At 38.3% G+C, this 20,831-nt stretch overlaps 1 protein-coding gene across 5 annotated transcripts in view; it reads right to left on the bottom strand.

The window, feature by feature from the left end:
• The window catches only part of Stacl (Stac-like), a 60,643-nt gene that overhangs the window by 38,808 nt on the left and 1,004 nt on the right, over positions 1–20,831 (bottom strand). For 4 of the 5 annotated variants that reach the window (XM_066745579.1, XM_066745582.1, XM_066745583.1 and 1 more), the window contains exons 2-3: positions 1,760–2,268; positions 743–971 (exon numbers count right to left, since the gene is read on the bottom strand). In XM_066745579.1, coding sequence (XP_066601676.1) covers positions 743–971; positions 1,760–1,939 — 409 coding nt within the window. In that variant the 5' untranslated portion in view covers positions 1,940–2,268. Of the gene's footprint in view, positions 1–742; positions 972–1,759; positions 2,269–20,831 lie in introns of those variants that run through there. The other variant, XM_066745584.1, reaches the window with a different exon arrangement.

Here is a 20,831-nt window from a genome sequence, read left to right as displayed (position 1 = left end):
AAAAACTAATTCACAATTATATCAATAACAAATTTTTGTTTAAATGAAAAAATGATAAACGTTTGATATATATATATAGTTTACTAGAGTATCTTACAAATTTGTAATAATTTTAGCTTAAAAAGCAAACTGCGAAAGAAGATTAGCATGATATTTGGAAGTTGAAACTTTTTATATAAGTTGCAGCAACGCAAAACTTATTATTGTTCTGTTTCCTTTTTTCCTGGAGCTCTTAGTCGAGGCTTCGGTTCACTAAGCTCTCTCTCTCTCTCTCTCTCTCTCTCTCTCTCTGTCTTTCTCTCTTTTGTTCCGCCTCCAAGACTTTTCGCTTTAAAACAGCAGGACAATAAGAGAATTCAACGCACAAATCAGATTGAGGGATAGCAGGAAAAGTTTGAGTCGATTAAAGTAGCAAAGCTCGTTTACCAGAGGGATGAAAGTGGATATAAAAAAATCGACCGAAAAAAAAACAAATAAACGAAATAATACCGGCCACAAAAAACTGGGACGTGCAGTGGTCGAAAAAATGGAAGATCGATGAACGTTTGGTAAATATCGTCATTTGCAAGGCTCTCTCGAAGAAGGTACAAAAGATCACGAGTACCTTTGGAAGGTTTTGGTCGTGTTGCGAAAAGTTTACTATGAAAATCGCTAATCTTTGCTTCGTGGAAGCTGGTATGTGGGGGGGGGGGATAAGGGTTCGAGACCCTCAAGTGGATGCAAGTGTTTGGAGAAAGCTTACCGGTTTGCACGAGCTTAAGGGCATTGCTGTTGTGTTGCTTGAGCGGCTCGTTGAGGTTAGGCTGGGTGAGGTCCTTGAGGGGGTTGGCGGCCTCCTCGCCGGCGCTCCGGTTGTTTTGCATAGTCTTGTCGTGTTCGTCGGTTCGCCGACCTCCTTGCACGACGTTATTTTTATTCCTCGCGGCTTCGTTGTGCCGCTGCTTAATTTTCTTACTCTTCTTGCCACTAATCTGCAAAGAAATATCCAAAATCATCCCTTTTCAACCCTCCAGAGCGATCGCCCCCTTTTGACGCTGAAAATTCGATGGAAAAGACGAAAAGGAAGCTTAAACGGGGAAACTAGTGAAACAGGCTTATGACAAGTCAGACAGATCCGAAGCGTAATGGATGCGAAACGTGGGCTACTGGAAAATGTGAATTAAATGTGTGTGTATATATATATATATGTAGACGAGGAGGAAGTAGCAGTGTTTCGCGTAAGAGACGAGAGGTTTAAGGTGAAGGGAAAAAGTTTGACAAATGTAAACGCCAAATTAAGGAAGGAGCCCCTGAGTGAAAATGGAGATAGGAGGATGAGAGGGGTTGGTATACGAGGGTTTTGAATCGCGAATAAAAGGAATAAACGCTGAGTGAATAAAATTCGAGGTGTAAAAAGGAAAGAGGTGGAGTGGTTATTCCTGGAGAAAGAGAGAGAAGGGAATGGAGTCTCACAAAGGGGAGATTGATGGATGACGAGGAAAAAATTGGAAATAGTAAAAGAAGGGAAATGATGGTGAAAAGGTGATAAGAGTTTAGAAAAGAATATAGAAGGTAAAGAGAGATCGGAGAAACATGGAAGAAAAATATGGTGCGGATGAATGAGAGGGATGAAAAGGTGGGGGGAGGGGGAGGAAGTGTGAAAAAAAATATATATATATATATAGAGAGAGAGAGAGAGAGAGAGAGCGAGTGGAGGCAGGATTATAGGAGAAATCGTGCAAGGGGAAGAAGTAGTAATAATGAAATTGGTCAGACTTACTTGCGTGTGATATCCGATTGGTTTGACAGTGTCTGCTGGTTTGAGCTGGCACGCGCAGGGACGCGAGTCGACAACTGGCAGGCAGACAGGACTCCTGTTTGCTCCTGCGGGAGTCAATGAACTCGTAGCTGACCTCTCATGAATTCGCAGGAGCTCGTCCACCGGAAAGATGACGTACATGCCAAGAACTCGGCGCAATTATTTCCCACTTTCTCCACTTGATCGAACCTGCCCAAAATTCCTTCCTCGTTCCACGCTTTTTCTCCTTGCCCGAACAATTCTCCGCTTCTCCACTGATCATCGACCTGTTCCTCACCCTCGAGAGTATTCTTACCCCGCGCAAAAACATTCCCCGGTAAAAATTCATCGTCGAGCACCACCTCGAACAAATTCCGGAAGCGGAGCCGCATCTTTCCCGCGGAAACCGGTCCACTACCGGAAGTCGATTCTGCTGCCCCTTACTCCCCCCTTCCCTTCCCCCGCTCCATCTCCCCAAACTCTCGTTTCCACTGAAACAAAAAAAAACATTGCTGGTTTAGGAAGGAAAAGCTACAAATTTCCTTTATCCAAATTTTTCCGATATCGATTATATTATAATATATATATATATATATATATATATATAAGATACTATGGTATATATATGTGAAAAAAGAATTTAAAGCGTCCCAAGTGGCATAAATATTTATAAACCAAAAATTGGCTTTATCCTCTGGGAGAATGGAACGATAAAAAAGTAGTGGAATAATTTTAGAATAATTTCAAACGTGTCCGTACGTGTCTTCCTTTTACTACTGAATTTTGGAAATTCCTCGTTAGTCCAAGGTAGAGAGGACAAATGCGGGAGGAGAAAAGTGCTAGTTCCAGCTTGGATCTCTGAGTAAACAGGAAAAAATAAGCGTCGACTACTGGATCATTGTTGGCGATAAGGCTACGAGCCATTTTTGTCAGTGGAGCGTATAATTTATTTCGCATCACTGCCTCCTCGTAACTTTACTCGTACTACTTCTTTTCTCTCAACTTTAAAAAATTGTCAAGATCGACGAGTCTGTGTGTGTATGTGTGTGGTTATTCGATATTTGTACATTACTTGTTAAACGAATAATAAAGTTTTGCTCGAGCAGTGATTATTATTATTATTCCAATTTTTAGCCCTTTTCACGATTAGCCAGAAACTTTTGCAACTGTTCGGTTGCACTGTTGGTGTCAGGCTTTATGACCCAAGAGGGGGGAGAGGGGGGTCAGTTCGCGGAGTGTTTATGTTTCCTGGTATAAATCGATTCCCCGAGGATCCTGCACCAAGGTTTTTCCACGACGTTATAGGGATAACAGACTGAAAGAGGACCATTTCCCAAATGGTACTCCAACTGATTGATCACTTCCCGAATATCTGCACGTGTTGCTTCTCACGCGCGAAACTACACGCGAATTTACCACCGAGTCCCTCCACTTCCGTCCACGACCAAGACTCTTCGTGACTCTTTCGTGTTTCCTCGTACTTTTGCGCGCAACGCGAACACACCGATTCATATATATATATATATATATATATATATAGTACCTCCCCTAACGAAATTACTTAATTTCCCATTGGACAAATTGATTTTCCACCCTATTTCGTACAATTATACAAAAATTAATCGAGGCTTCTTAAACGGTTTAAAAATAGACTAAAAAAAATATAAGTTTTTCATACGAGCTTTTGGAAAATTTTGCACGATTCTCAGGTGTTTGGAGAAAATTTCTCAATTATGGAGACTCGCGAGGGGGTTGGTTTTGGGGGATTTACTAGTTAGTTAAAATTCCTTTTGAGTGAGTGAGAGGGAGGGGGGAGGCCTCGAGGGGTTGGTGCACCGGGTATAATTCATGGGCTGGCACGTGTTGCGGATGGATGGCCTCCTGAAAAGCGAAAGACTCGAGCGAAAAGAGCCTACACGGCCCGAACGAGGACAAGTATCCTCGTAAGTCCTCCTACGACGTTCTCGGAAACTAAAAGTGGGGCCAAAGTACGTATCACCCGTACGTGGCCAGACTACTCTTGGATACCGACCAAATTCCTTCGGAAAAATATCTCCTTCTTTTTTTTCCACTTAAAGGATCGTTGAACCTACTGGGATGTAGCTCACCCCCCAAATTTTCCAGTATTGCTTACAGTTAAGTAGTACGAGTCAATGCTAAACAGCGACGGGAAAGAAAAATCGAGGGGTGGGTTCAAGGATTTTTTTAAATTTCGTCCAACTGGCACGGGGAAAGCGTCGAAAAGGAAAATCAGTGGAAAATCGGGATGGGAAAGCCCCTGGGGGGAGGAAAATTGTGCGTTCGGAGCGAGAAAAAGTGGATAAAGCCCGCGTCGCGCAGACAGTATAAACAAGGTAATACAAGTTCGACGTTTGCCTTTGCATTTCAGCTCCGAATTTTTACCTCGCCCCATTCGGTCATCCGAAAGATTTTCCCCTCAACGTAATCAGGTCGTTCATCAATCAGCTCGTTGAAAGGACTAACGCGTTCGTGGAACCGGAATTTTCAACCGGAAATCCCTGAACGATCAATTTATTAAGCTTGTCAGTTGACTCGGACCTTAACTTTCGACCCCCGCGAATTTTTCATCCCTGATGCTCATCCTTCTTTACTCAATTTTCCTTCGCCGAAACAGGAAATTTTCCACCGTCCTTTTGGTCCTGGTCCTACGAAAATTCACCCGGTGAAGAAAGGAGCGAGATCGATCTCAAGCTCCCTTTTCTTCTCTACTCGTCGAAACGTTTAATTACTCAGAATTTTTTCAAGCCGGAGAGAGCGAAGGATTTTTAATTGGCTCCCTGCTCTTTGGGAGATAGTTTTTAATATATTCTGGAACGTCTGTCCCAGTTTTACATTGATCACTGGAAAGCGCTCCAGCTCCTTTCTAGATCAGAGAACAGAAATGATTTTTATTGATACAGCAAACGTGGAAAGTGGCTCGAGGTCGTTCCCAATGAAATAAATGGAATATTATCAGGATAAATCTTCCGGTACTCGTAGAAATTATTTTCTTTCGAGATTATCTTTTAGCTTCTAGTTGTAACGAATCCATTCCGGTTTTAATCAATCCTCCATTAACCATCTTCTTCTCCAAATAAATTCGAATGATTTTCTTATGAAAATTGGATTCACCTCGTTGATGCTCCGTTTGTTCCAATATTATTTTAATAGTAGTGTTTTGATTGCATAAATAATCAATTAATTGCTGGCTTAAAAAATTATCGTGGCACGTAATCGTATTAATTGCAAGACTGAAATTTAATTATATTAAAGTATTTCGTTAATTAGGAACAAGCTCACTCGATAAATAGCCATGTAAGCACGAAATAGTTACCCATGTAGGCTTCACCATTAATTCACGTTATGTATTCTGTTCTATAGAAGCAATACACACACACACACACACACACACTTAAGTCACCCTATCAGATCCACCCAAAAGTGGCTATTATATCCCAAAGTACCCTTGTCACACGAAAATTAACATCCTCAGTAATTTCTTTACGACGTTAAACAAATTCATCGCGAGACAATAGATATTTTTCCAGGGTTAGATTCATAGTGGAAATCAAACAAACAAACATGTACAATTAGCTGGCTGTCCAAACATGGAAAGAAAACTCAAAGCGTTTTAATTGCACCCATACTACTTCGTGGGAAACTAGAAAACAATACTGTAAAAAATTACAAAGCAAACTGTATACCACAGTGGAAATTCTGGAATAATTTGTCTCGAATGGAAAACAACGAATTTTCATAATTGGCTCTTACAAAAATTTCGAGTGAGTGAATTTCTTGAAGCAAATTTTAATGGTAAATGAAAAAACTTCATTCATTGTTGCTTATAATTACTGTTAAGCATAGATTGAATATAATTGCTGGAGCCAAGCAAAATGTTTCTGTCTTGCTAAAATTGCCAGCATTTGCCATGCATGGAGTCCAATCAGGCACCTACGTCACCCCCTCCCCATTATCAGCGAGTTTAATTAGTAGACTAATTAACACTTACCATATATCAATTATTTTCTGTAAGCCCTATCACCTTAATAATTTAGAAAGCTCCAAAGCTTGTCACAAAGATAACGAGAACAAATACCTTTGCTCCAATAACAAATTCACACCAGAGCTGATAAATTGGTCAATATAATTATTTTGCCAATTTCAATTGGAAAAATGAGAATACGAGAGACAACACTATAGAAAACAAGGAGCTGTCTTATTAAAGAATTTCATAGAGAAAATAAATCAACCTCGTGTTTTTTAATTAGTTTTCAATCGAGTTTCTAAAAGCACACAAAAAATGAAGAGACAGAAATTGATTGAATACTAATAAAGAGTTTAATATCGAGCAATTGTACCATTCGGTATCCAAGCTCGAAGTACATTTAGCATGTAAATTAAGTTGTCGTTGAGTCTATTTAATAAATGACACAGAATTCTGAGAGAGCTGTCAAGTGTGTCGTTTTTTTCCTAATTAGCACGAGGCTTGGAAAAAGGTTTCTGAAGAAAAAGAGAAAACGATTGGTATAAACGAAAATAATGATGCAGTATTAAAAGTTTAATTTACAACAGGAAATTACAAAGTTTAATTACTAACTACTGGCTGTTTTCTCGTATATATAATATGGCGGAAATTTGGTATGATGAGAAAAAGGAGATGTGTGAGTGAGATAGAGGGGGGGGGGGGGATGAGGGAAAATGAATGAATATTCGAATTGTTATTAAAATGGCGTGTAGCAAAGGCGTTTGCTGCTTTCAGGAGAGTCTTGGCCTGGTTTATTAGTCTCGTGTTCGTTCTATATATCGCCACTGGAGTTCTGAAGTTGGCTTAACTCCAATTTTGCAGAAAGCATCGTGGACTGGAGGTATTCATATAACATTTCGCGTCGTCTCCCCACCCCCCTCCCTCGAGCCCCTCAACTTCATCACTCTCAAATAAGCCTGTTACCCAAAAGCACGTCTTCTTAAATCATCAACGAGAGCACACAGTCAAATTATTCTATCTCAAACCTCGACCTGTTGATTTATCTCGAATCGTAAAAACCATTTGCAGCTTTATCCCCCCTCCATCCCACTAATTTCTTCCTTACTACTCGAATTAACATTTAACTGCTTCATTCTAGAATTATAAGATTAACCAACAAAAACTACTGGCACGAGCTAATCGAGAGTTAATTAAATTCAAACTTCCGGAGTCAATGGGGGGAAAAAGCACGATTGTCCCAATTTGCTTCACACTCCAATTTTCAATCTTGTATAGTATCTGTTATTTCATTCTTAGAAAATAATCCTTTTCCTGATTGATCATCGATGCTTTATTTCCCTCGAGTAATACACTGTTCTGTATAAACGATAGGCAAGATTAATTCATTAGAAAGTAATTAACCTAATAAATCTGAATTTTCTTGAAATTGATTAGTTTAATATTTTTTTCTATATTTGCTCTGATAATTTTTTTTTCTTTTATTCAAAATAATTATTTTAAACGATAACTCATAGGAAAGCATAACACAGAAAGAATCAACAAAACCACCAAAGATGCTTCCACTCTTATTTATTTTTTCTAGATTACACGAAAAATGTTAATTCATAAGACGATCGTTTTCCTTTCGAGAAATAAGCGATTTTCCTCCAAGCATGAATCACTCGTCTGGTGTGTGGATATTCGTGCCTATAAGCAACGCGATGCTTCCTACTGAATTGGATCGTCGCCAGTGTGTTGGTGTGCTCCAGTAACCAAATACTATTCAACGCCTGAAGCAACTGGCAAAGGAAAATATTTCCTCAGAGTCCAACAATCTTAAACTTAACTATCGGAGGATCGAAATCAATTCCACTGATGAAATCTTAAAGTTTTATGAGACCAAAATATACATACAAAATTATCTCAAGTAAAAAGACGTTTTATCAGCGTTAGTAGCAGTATTCTTGAAAATAACAAACTGATGCTCGAGTTAATTTCACGAGCCCTTGCCAGCTCTGAATTTTTAACTTGAAAATTCCAGCTTTTAACTAAGAATTACTGCAAAAGAGTACTTGGAAAAAATCTAACAAAGAGCTGAGAAAAAAACTGGCATCGCTGTGCTAGACGACTAATAGAATTATCTGGCGAGCCGGAGAATTTTTACAATCCTGCGTTCGGTATTCGGGGATTTAAAGGATACTTTACTAGTCCTCGGTGGAAAAGGCTCGGTATAACGAATTCGTGTAAAATAAAGAAAGTTGGAATCGAGATTTTTGAAAATTTACATTTTTCACCAAGAGACAATTTTCACGATCGTCGATTTAATTCTGATATTATAAAAATGGTACAAGAGTGTAAGTTTTCCTAATTATTCAATAAATTTACCAAATTATTATTCGCAAAAATCCCCCCCCCCCCCTCCCTCCAAAATAAAAACAATATTTTTCAATTAAATTTTTCCTTCCATTTCATACAAAAGAATATTTTCTTTTTCGCACCTAAATTGACGTTTGCAATAAAATTCAGACAGCTACATCTTAATTGAACGAGAATGTGGGAAAAAATGAGAAAATCATAGTACATTGATTCACTCTCGCGTGACTTATCCACCGACTAGACTAGATCGATTTTATTAATCATTTAGCAGAGCCCAGAAATGGTTAAAGCAAATTGGATCTATATCGCGTTAAAAGAGCTTTTTTCCCACGGTGAAACGGCCACTTCCGGTGAGAAAAAGCTCCGAATATCGAATATTAACGAGCTTAAACCATTATTACAACCTTTTAACATTAACCACTACCTACAGCCACTTATCCCTTCGCCCCTCTCCACCTGTGTTAAAATTTTTAGAAAATGTCGTCCCTCTGGATAATTTGCTAAAGAGCTCGTACCGCTCGGCAAATTGAACCCTCGACAGTGATAAAATATCTCTGGACGTTTGTGAAATTCAGAATGATTTTTGTCATTCAAAAAAGCTATTCTCGTTGCCACAAGAAGATGACCTTAATTCCTAATGGAGGAAATATAGCAATGGATAAGGCTGGTGTTATTAAAGGGTCATCCAAAACCGAGCCTAATTATGTAATTGGGTTAAATGGATGTAACTCGTGTACGTTTCACTGGGCATGGTCCAAGTTTCACTGGACGAACGTATTGTTGCTAATCGATGGGCTAATCAAGATTTACGTTGGGTCGCCAGTGGAATTTGTCACTGCATTTTGATGCAAAAATTGAGAAGAGAGAGAGGGGGAGGGTGTAAAGAGTTATAAGCTATAATCGCATCAATTAACGTCTGACCGCTACCAGTAATAGGATTTCCTTGGGAAGATGTAGGAATTATCGGAAGTTCCGAGTCGAATTAATTGATCCATCGCGAAATTACCCACGCTACAAAGCCAAGGTTTTTCCTGCGATAAGAAATTCTTTGGTTGCAATGGCTGATTTATTTCACGCACTACTACTGGTTCCTGATAAATCGACGCTAAATGAATTTCTGACTGGTCTAATTGGTTCGTAGGTCTAATTATCTCCTCGACCTTGACCATAGGAGGAATTATCTTCCATTCGTACTATTCGAACACCCCCATCTCGCGTTTTAATTAAATTTAACGAAGAAGCGTGAAATCTGTATTATGCAGCGTTATAAATCAATGAAAAATCTTTCTTACCAAACAATATTTTTTCTCAGAAACTTTTTCAAATGTTAATCAATTCAGTTGTATAGTTATTTCAAAGACCACTTTGTTGTAAAGTTTTTATTAATGCAATGCTGCAATTTTGATACGTCTCTACCTGCTTTTTAATATTTACAAAGATTCCTGATGCTTTCTCGTGCGACGATTTCTGCATTTTTTGGTTGCACCTGTTGAACAACGATTCGCAAAAAGCATTATGTAGCTAACATTATAGTTGGCATTCTCCTCTGTTTATCGGACACCTGTTGTGGCTAGCGCAAACTCGTGCAAATTTCGTCTCGTCATAAATAGTTTAAAAGAGCAAATATTTTATTCGACCAATCGACTAATTCTCATCCAATGAATTTTCATAGTACAGAATTTCTCTTTGATAACTTTTGGTCGACTCAGTCGGTACCTCTCGACGTTCGTTATTTTCCCATTACTCGTCGCTCTTTCATTCGACACAATTAATTTCAACCACCATTGCTTATTTGTTATTCAAATTGTGCGTCAAACAAAATTTCAAGCACACCTCGTTATTTCGGAAGACTCTCGAGAGTTACGAAATTCCATAAATCATTCTCAGAGTTTTGGGGTTGAAAGGAGGGGGGGGGGGGGGTGAGAGGGTAGGGGTGGAAAAACTTGGCACTCTCTGGGGATGCCGGAGAATATTCGTGATTCGCGAAGAGTTCGTCTCACGGTTTACTCGTTAATTTCACGCTGACCGAGATCCTCTTGACCTTGTACCTTTCAATCCTTTGTGAAATGTCCTCAAGCTCCAGTGGAAAAAGCACTCCTTGACCAGCCACGCGAGACTGAACGCGCTGGGACTGAATAGCCCTGAAATTAATCTCGAGGCGGAAAATAAGATGAGATTTATTCGACAGATACGATGATAAGCTGATAATTAAAATCGTCGATCGTACTATAGCTAATGTCTATGTATATATAACGTTTCGTCATTTCCTTTCACAAGTATTTCAAGAGAAATACTTTGCTAAAAATCTGTACTCTGCGAGCTGTCCAAACACGTTTAAAAAAAATTATTCGGAACAGCGTGAAAATTTATTATACTAATTATATTTATAGAAAAAAAAAATGAAAAGCAAAGAAATAATAAATTTCTCTATTTGTCAAGTATTTTAATTTATTCCGTCAGTCGGAGAACGGTTTTAAAATAATTTGCTGCATGAGTAACGGTTATTTTAGCAATGATTAATTAGGGTAATCCCTATAGTCACAAGTTTCCTATATAGTTTATATCAAATCCTCTGACGTGTATCGGATTTCGGCCAGAAAGCGATTCGGAATGGTAACAAATAGGCTGTGTGTGTACGTATAGCGGGTGGCCAAATAGCATTGTCGTAGTTGGAGGGCGAATTGGATGAGGCCTTTGAAATCATTTCGGTTAAATAATTTCCAAGTGGGAAAGCTTTTCAGAAAAGTTGTCGAGGTTGAAGCAAAGTATTTTCGGAATACGTGGCAAAGAGCCGTGAACAATTGGCTTTTGCATTTAGTCACGTTCTATAATGCGATTATATTATACACTTTCGTGAAATAAAAAAATTCCCTACCAGTTTTGAATTTCATTTTCACTCCTGGAAACTTGCTAAATTATTATTCTGGCTGTTTCTAACGAATAGGAGTAAGTCACGAGAATTTTTTCAACATATATATATATATATATACATGTAGAAATAGGAATTCAACAGTTTAGGCTTCTCTGTAATTTCTTAATTAAGATTTATCAATTTGTCTATCTCATCTATACTACGTTTAACACACTCGTACTAATTTTGCAAAAAAATAATGGAAATTGGTTTTTTATAAACGATTCCAGACAAGATTGAAAGAATTTTGTGTTTCGACGAATAAAAAGGATGTAGGATGAAATTACCCATTTATATTTATCCTCGATACAAAGACGTTTAAAGTGGAGCAGGGATATGTTTGTATTGGTGAGGGAGACGATTGACATATCTCGCAGAATCTCTTCAACATTTTCCAGGTGCTATTAGGAACGAGCTAACGCGTACGAAAATAACGTGCCTATACCACTAGACCTTACGCTAACGCAAACCACTAATTTATTAACTAGCTAAGCGGCAGCGTCGGAATATTATCAGATCTTGCAGCTTAATTTATGAATTTCACCTTCGGTTTGTACACACATTCACACGGTGTTACTATTAAAACGAGTTTAACGCTGATGAGATCTTCCACGCAATTTCAAAATAATCGCTTTTGTTATTCGCTTTGCGTTAAAATTCGTAAAGGTATTGTACTGCAATAAAAGAGGGAGGGGGTAGTACAAAGGGGTAGGTAGGATAAAAAAATTCTTGGCAGGGAAAAAACGTGGATTAAGAAAACTGGTGGATGTAAGGAGTAAGGCGAAAGAGTGTAGTGGGAGCTTTTGCAGTGGCTTTGAGGGTTGCTTCTGCAATGGTAATTCTGAGCTTATTTGCAAGTACAAACGAAATTCTCGTGCACCCAGCGACTTCTCTTTAAGGTACTACGTGCTTCGGTAAATTTCACCAACATCCAAATAAATGTATATCCACGCCGCCCAATTTCCTGTCACATTATTCTCCGCTTCCTTCTGAGGTACTCTCGCACCTATATATACAGCAAGCATTGAGAAAAAACTGTCGAGGAACGTTTAAAAAGCTTTCTTAGTAGTTCGTTGACCCAGTCATCTATATATACTACTGAAAATTCTCGGCAGTAGTAAAAGCAAAAATAGAGTCAGCCTTGAAGGAGGCTCGCGCGACCGATGGGAGAAAAACGAATGAAGTTTCGAAAAAAAAAACATTTCGATAAAAGAGACGCACAGTAATAAAAAAGGAGCGAGAGGGGGGTAAACAAAAAAACACTGCGAAGTGTGGACGATAAAAATTTATCGCTGGTTTCGCCTTAATCGCGCCCCACTGATTTATACAGTTTTTCTTCCACCTTTCGTCACGCCTCACCGAGCTAATTGGCCCGAGGAAAAGATTCTTCTTATTATCGTTCTTACATAATCCGCTTTGAAATCTTCTTTTTGCCTGGATAAAAATCCCTTTCAAATTTCACGAGGATATTTTTCATTTCAGACTTCTTCTTTACTCGTCCAGATACGGTGTAAAGTTTTCGCTCGCGCTATTTTACAGTCGAGAACATAAACGGGAGACTGTTCACCGATGTATGAACTTGGTGAGAAAACAGTGTGCGTGTTTGTGTCTGTATGTGTGTTTGTGTGCTAGAGAGAGAGAGAGAGAGAGAGAGAGAGAAGGAAAATATATTCTATATACAAGCGAATCTGGGTTAGTCGGAGATCAGGATAAGGAAATTTGAGAATAAATCGAGTGGGGAAAAGTATGCTTTTTGCATTTTGCGTGTGTTGCGGAATAAAGTAAATCAGAGTGTGAGTAGAGACGGTTGTATTGCCAAGTTGCCAAGTAGCGAGCAAAATACCAGGGCGAGTCACTAACGTGAGAAGCGTTGGGGGGGGGGGGGGGGGGGGAATGAAAAAGTGAATGAATTAAAAAAAGATAAGAAAGATACTAATAAATGTGCGGCAATTCAAGAAAATCTGACGCCTCGGAATAATTTGAATAATGAAGCGGATGAAAAAGATTTTGAAATTCTTAGCTAAGGGAAAGAAGAAGCTATTAGAATAGACGTCGTATATATATATATATATATATAACAGCATTCTTCCGATTCCTTCCCTCTCCCCCGTTACAATGATAAATTTACCTCCCACTCATACATTTACAAGATTAATTCGTACAAATCTCCACGTCGTGCCCCAAATCCCCCTCCCCCCCACTTTTTCCCTCCTTTTTTGTCTCTCCTTTTTTTTTATGACCCTCTCACGCACAATATTAGACGCCATGTGTTGCGCACTCGTGCAAGGGGACACGAAAACATGTGTATAGAAACATTAGAAAATAGTTCCGACAAATTGCAACGACTCGTAGATCATGATTTCGTGGAATCGATTAACAATGAACAATTTATCACTGGCAATAAGCGAGGTTTTGAGAAAATTCAGTGAATTTAATTGCGTTCTTAGGCTTTTCTTTGAATCCTTATGTTTTATATATAATTAAGAATTTTCTTAGCACCAGTCACACTCGTGGAATTGACCAAACGAGTTTTCCAAGAGCCATCGAGAGATGTTGAGTATTTTCCATTAGATTCTCGAGAGATACGAGTTATTCCGTGTTTACGCGTCGTTTCGCGAAAACTTATCCCGTATTTCATTCTCGAGCATTAATGTACACTGCTCGATAAAAATCCAAGTACCAGCGAGTCTTGAATGAAGATTTGGGGTTGATGGATCGTGGATAGGAGGAGGGGAGGAAAATTAAGGTGAAGCAGATAAGGAGGGGGGGGGGGGGGGAGTTGGTGAATGAACGGGAAGGTAGATAAGGGGGGGGGGCTCGATTGACCAAGTTTTTTTAGAGCCAATATAAAATAAGGGCAAAAGGGGGAAGAGAGATACAGCGAGAGGGAATATAACGATTGCTATTGGGGAAATCCATTATGAAGCTGGTCTTGTGGTTGTGTTGAAAGATTTTCTGGGACAGGCCAATTAGGGATCAACGTGGTCCCCCCCCCCCTCTGACATTTAAACGCAGATAGAAATTTAATGAGCTGCTACTCAGCACTCAAAAACAAATCGTTTCTCATCCTGCAGTCTCGCTTCTCACTGTAAACATCGATAAGAGTGAGAGAAAACTCCAGAAGGAGAAGCAAGTTGGAAATTGTATTTCATTACAGTTTCATTGTGGCCAATAATGTCTATTGACAGATTTACTATACTCGCGTTTACTTTTCCTCCTCTGTTTACTTTTCGTATAATACGAAATTGGAACAGTCGCACTATCCTACGCTCCCTCTTCATGTCTCCAATTTTGTTTGGAAATGATTTATAGCTCTAGTGACAAATCCTCAGATTCGAATAAGTCTGCATTTTATTTTTGGAAATTGCATAAATTTTGCAAAAATTCATGGAGAATTCTTGGCAAGGTTCGAAGACGAACGTTACGTGCAAGGATCAAATTTAAAGGATTCAGTTTTGGCTGCAGCAATTGCACGAATTCTTGAAAGATTTGTTGATAAAATTTCTAAAGGAACATTTGACAGTTATATGTATATAGCACAGGAGGAGGAATGTCACTAAAGGCATTTCATTTGATATATAGTACGAAGGATAAATTTCATAGTAGAGAAAAAACGACAGTCATTGAAAGATTTAAAGAGTATAGAAAGGATAATTCCATTGTAGTTCCAATTGTACCTTTTATCTTTACGATTTAAAGCTTCGATATCGATGTATGGTGTAAGACTCGGGCGAGAATTTTACGCGGTAGTAAAACACGTTTATATACATATACCTAAATCTTCTATTTATATACATTGAATTGTTTACTTGTATATATACGTATAAATTAAAAAAAAATAGTATAGCAATAAATAATTTGGTACAAAACCCAAACAAATCCACAAGAACCTCTGGTCTTCCAGCGATTAATCTGGCCCCTCTCGCGAATTAATTCAACGGACCAATCCGAGCCTGACTAGACTAACAAGAATAAATTGATTCAGCAGCCTCGAAAAGGGGTAGGTTTTGCCTTCTCACCTTATATATAATATATTTAGTAAAACCTAATGAAATTTCGTAACGAATAATATATTGTTTGTACCAGATTTTTTATCATAATATATAACCAGTTTAATTGCAACAAAAGAAAATAACAAATTAACCGATAAAATGAAAAAATTCCGAAGAAAAAGAAAATAAATAAAGAAGCGTAGTTAAGATTAGCGAGCATGTCGATAAATTGAATTAGAAGACAGAAACAGATGGAAATCCGTCGGAACAGAGAATTATTGACTGATTATATAAAATATTCGTTGCTGTGTTATTATATAGATATATAGATTTCAGGAGGAAGCCATTTGCATGGGCTCTAACCAGATAAAAAAATAAGCAGTGAGGATTCATAATCGCGTCACGTAATGCATTACCCTGCAAGATTTACATTAATATTTTTCACCTTCCTGTTTCACCCTTGCTTTTCCTGCTCCACGATTCAATTTTAAAATTAATTTAGATATTGAAATTTTCCATCCAGCAAAGCCTCATTAAGCTACGTTATTAACTTGTATATTTGCTGCTTTATAAAGCAATTATTAGTTTATTAAATATTTGTATCGTCGAATCACTCGTTTCGTTTGATTAATTAAATTTGCCTGGAGAAGGATAAATAATAATAGTAATAACAATAACAGTAATAATACGCAAGTGAGGAAATAGTGTTCATGAATTTTCTTAATTTATCAGCCTACACTACTACACCTATACTTCAGGGAATACGAATAAGGGTATATGATTTGGTACTTGTGTTTTATCCCTAAAGTATCCGAGGTCCTTTTCTCGGTGTTGAGGAGAAAAATTGATTTCTCTCAGGAAAAGACGGATGATTCCTTGCTTTTTAGCGCTCTTGCCTAGAACGATAGGAGAGAGTAAGGAGAATAACAAGAGAAATAATCATTCCAGTAGTGACAGATCGTGTCTGGCCAGACAGGAAGTAGAGATAGAAGAAAATTGTGAGATCGTTTCAGTGCGATCCAGAACGACCATTCGCCTTCGCTAAAAATTCATTCCAGTCTCCCAAGATCAAAAGAAAAAGCAACGCCTCACCAATTCCTCGGAAGAAAAAAAAATGAAATTGCATTTATCATTGAATCCTATTAAATTGGATCGAGCGTTATTCGCGAAATTTAATTATTACGCATTCCACCAAGCATCAAATTGCTTATTTAACGAATTACCGAATGATGGAATTAATTTAAAATGGGGTGAATCGCGAGAATCGTGGGGGTGGCCTTATAATAGTGAAACACTACTCGAGAGGAATTTCCTAAAATTTGACAATAAAATTGTGCAACGAATCATTATTGGGATACGTGTGGATATGCATAGAAAATAGAGTTAGAGGAATGACATTTACCAGGGAATAATGAAACTGAAAGCTACACTTTAAGCACTGCAGCTGAGTGCTCCCGTGAGTGACAAACGGAATCGTGTAATTTGCTTAGGGGAGAATCCTTGATTATTCCACACAGTGTATAGGATCTACAGTGGTGTATCCAGCTGCAATTAGAATTTTTTTAATTACGATCAATGTGGTGACAGCATTTAGATATTCTTCCTTAATTAAAAGAGAGAATTTTTCTATTCTATTAATTAATTTAACAGAAAATAACGATACAAGAAGAATGCAAAAATGAAGAAATCGAAAGGAATTTAAATCAGTAATGATACAAATAAAAAGTGCATGTTCGTTAACAGAGATAACTGCACACGTACACATAAGTCTTTAATTTTAATTTTCACATCGAATTTAATCCACTTGAATCAAAATTCATTAAAACAAAGTCAAATGACTCGAATGAGACTATATTCAAGGCACGAGTTATTCGAATCAAATGATTTTTTCCCCAGTAGTGTGCAATATCTCTTATACGTAACGAGGATTTGGATTGGTTCATAGAAGGGAATCACTTTAGTGTTATGCATGATTCAATCAAGTCGCACGTGAAATGGCCGGATTGCAGAGCAGGGTTGCATTCAGAGTCAAAGCCTGAGGGGCCTTATTGTCCTTGGGGGACAGCTAATTATCGTTCTGTCGCTCCTGGACCTTCCTAGACGTATACTGTGCATCCCTATATATATACACCACTAGCCCATCGATAACCCACTGCCACTGATTACAATTTCAGCTTACCAGCAGTAACCATCGATGGCAAGAAATTGCCAAAGTTTAACCGAGGCTCGTATGTTGGGTTCAAAGGTCAAACCAATAGCAGAGGAGAGCCTACTTCGCCTTATCTCACGTGGAAGAAATTTTTGCTTTGGAGAATCTTGAGACAACGATTTTATTTTGTACAGATTGTTATTCGTGTATCTGTAAATTAACGTTAGTTCAATTTGCCAATGGGGTTTATCGATGAAATGTGTATATATATATATATATATATAGTCGTGGCAAGATCATTCATTTATTCAACGACTCCTCGCGACTCGTTTGACGAAAATGAATAATTCAGTTGGAATATTTCCAAGTTTGACGTCGTTCGGTCATTGCAGATTGATTCGAGCTGCTTTTCATTAGTGGCTCCTTCGGACGAGGCAGAGGGATAAAGTGTTGGTTATGCTCGAGGAGGGGGATTAGGAAAGTGACGAAGAACGAGTGGAGAATCGGTTTCGTGAGAAGATTTCGTCAGAGGAAATTGAGCAGAACTTGGTAGTCTGGCACCTGCTTGATCTTCACCCCTTCCCGTCGGTTACTTCATACTTTTATACCACTTATATCTTTATACTCCATGAAAGAACTTCGCGCATCAATTTTAACGAGTGCTTTTTAAAAGTTCGTTTATCCAACTAGTATATAAATGCAGCTTTGCTTCAAATATTATTTCCTTTATGGAATTTGGAACTGATGAAAGGGGGGGGGGGGATTGAAACTAAAGTCGAACAGTGGGACGTAAAATTGGCGATAAATAAATAAGTGTAGAAAAAGAGAATGGGAGTGGAGAAATGGTGTAGTTCGAAAGTGCAATGGTGGCAGAACAGGTGCGAAAAGTGGGAGGAAAATTGTGGGGAAAATAAAAGGCGGGCTCTCGGTCGAAGAGCTGGTAACATTAAATATTTAATGCAGTTTATTTATAGCAGGGACCTATATATAGAGCAGGCCAGTCCATCAGGGAGAGAGTCGTGTGTGGATAGTGGAAAAATCTACTTCTAGTTTGAAAAAGCAAGCAGCATCTTTTTCCTCGGAATAAAAACCAAGATCGATCCCCCTCTCTCAATTAAAGTCTGGAAAATTTCTCATTTAAGACTCCGATCTTTTATTCAATATTATACTCTATCACCTCCCCCCTCCCCCCTTATCCTCAATTTCTTTAATAAAATATTAAAACAGCCCTCGCGAGTGTATCGCATAGAAAATTTCTCATTTCTCTTTCATAACTGTACAATTCCATGATGGAAAACGATCTCGTTAATATTTATCGAATGATCGAGAATATCTTCCAGCCGGAAATCATGAAACGTTAAATGACCTTTGCACCGCTTCGACGAAGCTACACAGGACCCTATCGAAGATTTCTTTCGAGAATAAAATGTAAAAATTTTGCAGAAAAAATTCTTCATTCTTCAAAGTTCCGAACCATCGATAATAACGCGAGGAATGATTTTATAAATAAGAATTTTACAGGTTAGGTAATAATCGGATGCAAGAGCCAATAAGAGGATATATCTGCAAAGTTTAGCTGGAAAAATTTTATTCGCTCGAATAAAAACAAGCGAGGAGTTTCGGTTTGTGGAAGATACCAACTGGAATGTCCGACAGGCAATCAATTGTAATGGGAGAGAAAATAACCGTGAAGGGAGAATAAATAAAATGCGAATGGCCAATGAAACGAAGAGAGAAAAAAGAGTGCAAGAGGAAAAAGTCGAGGGATAATGTTTATTTAATCGATGGACTCACGATAATAGTTTTTCTATACCATCCACGTAAATTCATTAATTACCTAATTCGGCCATCGAATTCCAACGAGTCCCTCTCCTTCCATCTCGAGCATATTCTCCTCCCAGTGTCTTTCGTGCATCTCGATAAAACTGATCGATTTCCCGCATCGTTCGACTTTCCATTAAAAAAACTGCCACTCGTTTTTCTATTTTTCAATTTTTAACGGTTTCCCTTTGGGCCAAAGACTCTCTCTTGGGACCATTGGATGTGTCGAAGAGCGAGAGCAGCTATTGGAAAAATGTTAAGCATTCTTAATTCTAGTTTTAAGTGAGCTGCGACGAAGCCGAATAAAAGGGAGAAAAAAAGGAGTGGGAATACAAAGCTGCCGCGCGAAAGCTGCACAAAGTGCCCCGAGCTGATAAAAAACACAAAGCCTAAAACGACGAGATTAATGCTAGCCTCGCTTTAGGTCCCCTTTGACGACGATAAGAAATTAAAATTTACATACGACGAATTTTTCATATCCTCGTCAAATTTGCAAAAACGCAAAATTCCCTCGAAAAAGATCTCGGATTAAATTCTGTGCACTTTCTGTCTCTCGTGACTCTGAAACTTTCAAATCCATCGCGAGGCCTCGTAATTTGTATTTTTTTTTTTTTTTAGAGAAAACGATAATAATCTCTCTGTATCACAGTCTCTGTATTACACTGTAAAATGAGGATACTGAAGGTAAGTGGGGTGGGATTTAAAAAAATTAACAGTAAAACATGTATTATTGACGAATAAAATCATTAAAATGTGTCGTGTGGAACGAATCTTCCAAGTGTATATAGAAAGAACGTTCCTGAAAGGTGGCAGTGGGGCTTGGTACGAAATAGCAAGGATTGGTCGGTGGCGAGGTATGGGAGGGGGGCGGGGGTGATGGACAAATTGGGAGAGAGCGAGGAGAGAGAAAAGAACGAGAGGAGAGAGTGGGGAGGAGGGGGGGGGGGACGTCACGAGGGCAAAAACGACGAGCAAGAGGCAAGTTCGGTCGTCGGGTTTAAAATACGTTCGAGCCGTGTTGGTAGGAGTTTTCGATGATGTTGAAGAGCTGTTGCCTGCCTGGCTCTGCCTAAATGTATTCGCGTTTCGTTTTACGACTGTGTGCGAGCCGTGAAGTGGCCACCGCCGCCGCGTGTTACGTGAACCACTCGCCGTGGGTCTTCGCGTGCGTTCCACTTTGAAATATCAATTTATGATCGCTCAGAAGCCTGCTCGAGGATCACAGGGTTAAATAGTCACCCCTTGCGCGTTTCTTTCTTTTTTTCTATCTTTCTTTTTCTATAAAAATCTCTCTCTCGAAAAAGTCCACTTCGTTTTAAAACGTTATAAAAAATTTTTAAATGTTTTACATTTTTGCATAATCATATATTTTTACACTTACAGTGGATGCAAGTTTAATTTGCATTCGATAAAATGTAATTATTTTATAATGTATTATATATATATATATATATATATATATATATATATATATAAGTAGAGTAATTTTATTTTCAAGAAAATCTCAATGTTCATATTAATTCTTGGTTGCAATATCAATTTATACCTGACAGTCACTGACAAACATTAATTTTCTGATCATTATGAACCCAACACTCCCCCACTTTACCTGAATTTTAAATTACTTTGTTTTTGTGTCAAGAAAAAAAATTAAGGTCCATCGGGTCCTCGATAAAAATTCGTAGCTCCATCGTTCGTGCAAAAACTTTTAATATAGATCAGAGAGTAAGAATCATGGTTAATTTAAACCTTTAGAAATATTTTCGTGCAACGTTCTTCGTTATTGAGCGGTAATGAAAGCGAAAATAACATTGAAACGAATTCACTAATAAAGCTGTAAA

This window comes from Prorops nasuta, unplaced genomic scaffold (genome assembly GCF_024137725.1).
Source record: "Prorops nasuta isolate Cenicafe-Biocafe unplaced genomic scaffold, Cenicafe_Pnas_1.2 PNAS00065, whole genome shotgun sequence".
Lineage (NCBI taxonomy): Eukaryota > Metazoa > Arthropoda > Insecta > Hymenoptera > Bethylidae > Prorops > Prorops nasuta.
This window is presented reverse-complemented; position numbering and strand designations above follow the sequence as displayed.